General features: G+C 49.0%; 1 protein-coding gene across 1 annotated transcript in view; it reads left to right on the top strand.

Annotated features, from left to right (window-relative positions):
• Window positions 1-1,928: 1,928 nt before the first annotated feature.
• ACVR1 (activin A receptor, type I) overlaps window positions 1,929-5,709 on the top strand; it is a 30,455-nt gene continuing 26,674 nt past the window's right edge. Inside the window, exon 1 of the mRNA XM_010133181.1 lies at window positions 1,929-1,995. Coding sequence (XP_010131483.1) covers window positions 1,929-1,995 — 67 coding nt within the window. The remainder of the gene's footprint in view (window positions 1,996-5,709) is intronic.

The raw sequence follows: 5,709 nt of genomic DNA, 5'->3' as shown, positions 1-5,709 counted from the left end.
CCTGCCATCCAAAAGGCTCTTCAGGCGAGCCGACTGTCCCTGCCAGGCTCACCCCTCTGCTCTCCCCACCCAGCAGCCTTCGCTCCAGGGCGGCTGGCTCGCCCAGCCCCGCTGCGGCTGCGGGCCGGCATCATTAAAATCAAAGTTTTCTGCCTCTGCTCTTTGAACTGTCGATGTGTTGAAAGAAAGAGGGCACGTCTCCTCAGCCACCTTTGTCTAGACTTGCAGAGAGTCATCCGGGTGCAGTGCTGAGGAAAGTGCTGGAGTAAGCTGTTCAGCCCGAGGCAGTGCAGCGGAGGACAGTACCACTTTCCCCTCCATCAGCTGCCCCCTCCTCAGAGCACTGGACCCCTCTGAGCTGACCCGGGCCGTCAGGGAGCAAATCGTTCTCTGGGATGGCTCTCTTCTGCTTTGAACATCCAGTGGTCAGGCTGTGTGTGACTTTATTTCGGCGTGTTTCCCATGTGCCTGTTGGTGGTTACATGTTGGCACGTATTGAGGGCGCGCTGACGTGTACGCCGAGCGAGGAAGGCTGGGTGACTGGGTCAGTGGATGTGGGGAAGGGAGCTTCGCTCCTGGAGTTGTGGTGAGCAAGCACTGCCTGATCCATTCTGTGAGGATGAAAGCTCTGACTACTCAGGTTCAGAAATTTTTGATCATTGTAACTGGCGATGAAGCCGTTACTGAGATGTTTCTCATTCTGTAAAACAAATCCATGTCGGGGAATAAATACAGAAGTAAATGGCTTGGCTTTCATCACCAGGCACTTGGTCAACCTGGTAATGGTTTGAAAAGGCAGCAACAGGAGATAACCAAAGGAAAAACGGCGGTACCAAATTTATTTCCAAGTTTTATGTGTTTCACTAGAAGTAAATCTGTAAAATGAAGACAGATACTTACGTATAAGCGGAACGGTAAAGACTCAGTGCCCTGGTCGAGCAGAGTAGCTTGGGTTTGCACACACGACTTGCCGCTGCTCTTGACTGGAATTTTATGGTGAGGCCAGAGAGTCTCCGTAGGAGCCAAGTAGCACAGGACAGACGAGCCCTTCCAAGTCATCCAGCCCTGCTTGTCAGGGTGAATCCCGATGAAGATTGGTTGTAGTTAATCTCTATTCCTTGGTAATAGTGATCATTTAAATGCAGAGTTTAGGGAACTGCAGAGAAGATTCTTTTGAGAAGGCGGTTAAGTAATCCTTCTTTTGCAGTAAAAATCCTGGAAAAGAAGTCGGTGCTTTACTGACTGTTTTAGAGGGAGCACGTGTCTCTCCTGATGCTCAGGAAACAGCCCGAGTTTTCGCAGAGGATGTGGTTGGTTACCTGTCTTCAGCAGCAGGGAAATGATGCTGGGCCGTGGGAAGGAAAATCCTTGGAAAAGCAGCTTAAACCGGGAAATTGCTTTTTGGAGTGTGGCATCTCCTGTAAATACTCCTTGCTCTGTTTCTTGCCATCTAGCAATGGTTTCTGCTGGGTAAAGAGAGTTACTCACAGTTTTCTGACTGAGATCTTTTCTGTTTTTCCTCAAAGTCCAAATAATACATGGTTTGACAGACCTTCTTTTCCATCCACAATAATTTAACTTTCTAATTCCTGGTTGAAAGAACGTACCTTCTATTCTACATGCCTGCGAGGTGCCGAAAGGGTTCGTGCTGTCCAACTAGCATGCTTCTGTACACGGGCTGTGGTGCCATGGGATGTTTTGAACTGCAGTAAATGATGAATTTGATCACTGAGGGAAATGACTTAGGGAACAAGACACAGTAAAAAAGGAGACCAGTCTGCAATCAGGAGACCAATTGGTTGTTCTGTGTTTGGTGTAAGGAGTTGATGAAAGACATTGCTGAACGCTGAATTTGGGGTAGCTGCATCTTAAGACAGCAGCGAACGTGTCCACAGCTCTCACGTCTCTCCTCTTTCTGCAGCTCTACAATGGTGGATGGAGTGATGATTCTTCCTGTGCTCCTCATGATGGCATTTCCCTCGCCGAGCTGGCAAGGTGAGTGATACGTGTGTGGTGTGGTCACTGGCTGCTGCTGGAGGAGCTGTTTCAGTGCTGGCTCAGCTGCTGGAGACCCGGCACTGCTCCCTGGCACCTTGCTCGCTTCCCGAGCTGTTGGGGTGGGCACATCCTGCTCAGGAACATGTTTGCTTTTCCACCTTGAGTTGCTTCAAAGGGTGGATATTCATTGCCCTTTTACGTATAAAACTTAGCATGTACGATTGACGTAAGTCCCGCCGGGGCCTGGGGAGGGAATGGGAAGCCTTGCTGGAACGGCTCATTCCTGAGCTGTGTGTCAAGTAGGTCTTTCTGGGCATGGGCTGAGGTGTTGCTTGCATCTTAACAGCACAGTTTTATCTCTGGGAAAGCTCTCTGGAATGTTGAGTCTGGTGTTTGATAACTTTTCCATGATTGCTCCAGGAGGGTCTCTGGATATGGAGAGTGATGTTGCCATAAATGGTTTACATGGCTGAGTGCAGGTAAGGTTTTATGACAGACGCTGCCTTGCAGGTTTGCCTCGGCAGAATGGGAGATGGGTTTCCACTGCCATGAGGAGGCAGGAGTGGTTCATTTGAAGGTTTTCTAGGTATTTTGGGAGGTGACCTCCTGGAAGCTGTGTACTTGCTGCTTCAAAAACAGCCTCTTAAACATGTTGAATAAAAGTTTTCTGTGAGTAGCTTGTTTTTTTTCAATTTTAAATTTAAAGCAACTTGGGGTGTATCTGGTGTTTGTTGTGGCACGTCTGTGCTCTTGGATTTACCTCGTGAAATCTCCTTTGGTGCTACTCTGCTGAGACAGGTTTATGTTCAAACGTTGATGCACACAATAAAAGGCAGAGTATGTTAAATGGAATGTTAGGATGGGCGGTGGAAGGTCAAGGTTAAAAATGCACAGAGGTCCAGTGCTTGACTGCAGTCACCTCTGTGAATAGGAAATTGAGACAAAACTCAAAGGGGGGAACATTGGATGCGTGTTTGTGGAAATACATTAACTGCTACTGTTATTGATACAGTATTATCTTGAACTAGAGCTTGGGGGCAGTTATCACACTGTTCTTTCTTGGCAGTCGCTCTTGAAGTGCAGCTATCTGCTTCTCCAAATTGCTAGTTCAGCTTTCAGAGCTGCTTATATTGAAATTTTTACAGCTAAACCACCTGCCTTTCACATCCTTAATGTGAAGAGCAGAGGGTGGAGAAGTGAAACCCATGGGAAAGGAGCGTGTTGAAGCGTGAGGTTCTGGTTGATTTTTCCTGTATGATGTGTGGAATCAGGTGACCTTCCTGCCAGTGTGGTGCACCATTGTCATCCCACCCTCCCGGCCACAGCTCCGGCAGCATTCAGCCCTAGTTACTGGACCTGAGTGTGCTTAAAAAAAGGACTTAACCATTACCTTTTTGTTGAAAAGATGCCAATAAGTGATTGGCCAGAGGACAGTGGCTAAGTCTTGCCAAGCCATTCCCTTTTGTTTCCCAGCCGTCTGTGGCACAAAGGATGGAGGTGCAGGATCTGCCTGGGAGCCCAGGCAGAGCCGAGCCAGATGTGCTGCTGGAATGGGCTGGGGCGGGAGCACATCAGCAGAGGTGTGTGAATGGGGGGTTCTTGCTGTTTGTCTGCCTGCCTGCACCAACGGAACATCGATGAAGGGCAGCGTTTCCTGTTCACGACGCGGAGCTGCTGAGGCCAACGGTATGGTTTAAAGCACTCTGTGTTTGGGTCTCAGGGTGATAGAGCATTGTGAAGGACTTTGTAGAAGAGACGTGACAGTCATGTTGTGCTTTGCTTTTCTTGCTTTGTTCTGTTCCTTCTCCTCCCCTCATACTTCCTAGGGTGAGTTTTCTTTCTCTCTGAGCAATTACTTGTCTAATGCACAAAACCCACACTGCTCCTCTCCCATTCCATGTTTGGTAGGAGAACTGTTCTGTTTCCTTTGGAGTTTCCTACTTCCAAGCTGGTTGTAGAGAGGTGGTGGGGCGACAGAAATACCTAGTGGGCCTCTCAGCAAATCTCACATATGTCCCTTTGTCAGGTTTTGACTTCCTCACCAGTCAGACACGTAGTTGTAACGGGAGAACTTGTCCTGTTGTGTCCAGGTGCCGCTGGGCACTTAGGACTGAGCCACAGCCTGTGCCAGGGCTGAGGTGGTGAGCCCAGAAGCGCGGGGCTGTGGGTAGGAGTGTTTTCTGAGCGGAGGGAGTGGAAGAGGGTCCTCCTCTGACAGCCAGGGAGAGGGTCCAGTGCACCCTGACCGGTGTGCTTTGCCTTGGGATTTGTCGGAGGTTTCGACATGGTGTTTTGCACGAAATAACATTAGGGCAGCATTCAGCAGCAGACTCTGGCTGCTTCTCCATTGCCACCAGGCTTCAGAAGATGAGATTAAATGTAATTAAAAAAAAAAGCAACCCCACAACCCAACCCAAAAACCAAACACGGTGTAGGATTCCAAGCACAGAAACAGGTCTCTTCCCCACTGGAGAGTCCAGAAAATCCTTTTATTCTAAAGGCTTATTGCAGCGCTTTCTTCTGCGTTAGCTCTTTATTAGCCCTGTGAAGTGGGGAACGAGTTTTTTCGCTCGCTCCCAGAAGCTCAGCCCTGGTGAAAGCAGAGCGCGCTCTCAATAATGTAAAGCCTGTGCCTGAGAGCATGGGGTTTCCCCTGACCAGCGACAGTCAGGACAGATGCCGATTCCTGGTCCCGACGGCGGTGTCTGGAGCATGGTACATAGACGCTGCTGGCACTGCTGCCTGCTCTAGTGACAGGGGAAGGTGCCCGGACCAAGTTCCGTTCCAGCCGCCATGGCCTCCCTGCCAGTGCAGCCTCTCTCCTGGGTGTGAGGACTGGGCAGGCTGGAGAGGGTCTTATGTCATGCCACCACCAGGAAGTCTTTGGGACCATCTGAAACTCTAGAAACTCCTTCTGGGCTGTGGGAGCTGGCTCTGGGGACAGCCAAACCCCTCTCCAGCAGCTGGGCTGGTGGAGGCTGTCCCTCTGCCCAGCCTCAGAGCCTTCAGACTGACCGTTGGTGTCTGTCGTACTTGTGCTTTCTCTGGTTTAGGGAACAACAGTGAGGCTGAAGAGCTGTTTTGTAGTGCTAGGCAATTCAAAGGCTTTTGTTATTTTATTTTATATAGGATTTATTAATTTATCATAGACTGCCCAGGGAAGTGGTGGAGTCATCATCTCTGGAGGTATTTGAAAGACATGTAGATGTGACACTGAAAGACATGGTTTAGTGGTGGACTTGGCTGTGTTAAGACTTGATGTTAAGGGTCTTTTCCAAGCTAAACGATTCTGTGATTGTTGTTATGGCTGTTTGTATAATGCAATGAGAGAGAGAAAATCAGACTCTGAATGGAGTAGTCACCGCGACAAGCTTATTATTTCTATTTGCCTGAAGTGGCTCACAATCATAAAGGGAAGCTAAGCACCAAAAAGGAGCTGTCTGATGTATAACTGAACGGATTCTAAAGAGATTTCAGTTTTGCCAAGTCTGCTTTCCTTCACCTTCAGTTCGTTATGATACGAAGCCCAGCAGATCCCACCTCTTCGCCCAGTCTTAGTGAGGAAAGAGACTATTGCTGGTGTTTCAAGCATGAAGTCCCTTTCAACCTACTGGAGATTTCAGCAGCTCTCTGAAGTATGCTTTGCCTGTGATTTGTCCCCTTTCTGGCTTGATTTCAAGGTTTTCCATCTGAAGAGAGTGATCCCGCTCT

This window comes from Buceros rhinoceros, unplaced genomic scaffold (genome assembly GCF_000710305.1).
Source record: "Buceros rhinoceros silvestris isolate BGI_N320 unplaced genomic scaffold, ASM71030v1 scaffold28253, whole genome shotgun sequence".
In the NCBI taxonomy this organism is placed as follows: Eukaryota; Metazoa; Chordata; class Aves; order Bucerotiformes; family Bucerotidae; genus Buceros; species Buceros rhinoceros.
This window is presented reverse-complemented; position numbering and strand designations above follow the sequence as displayed.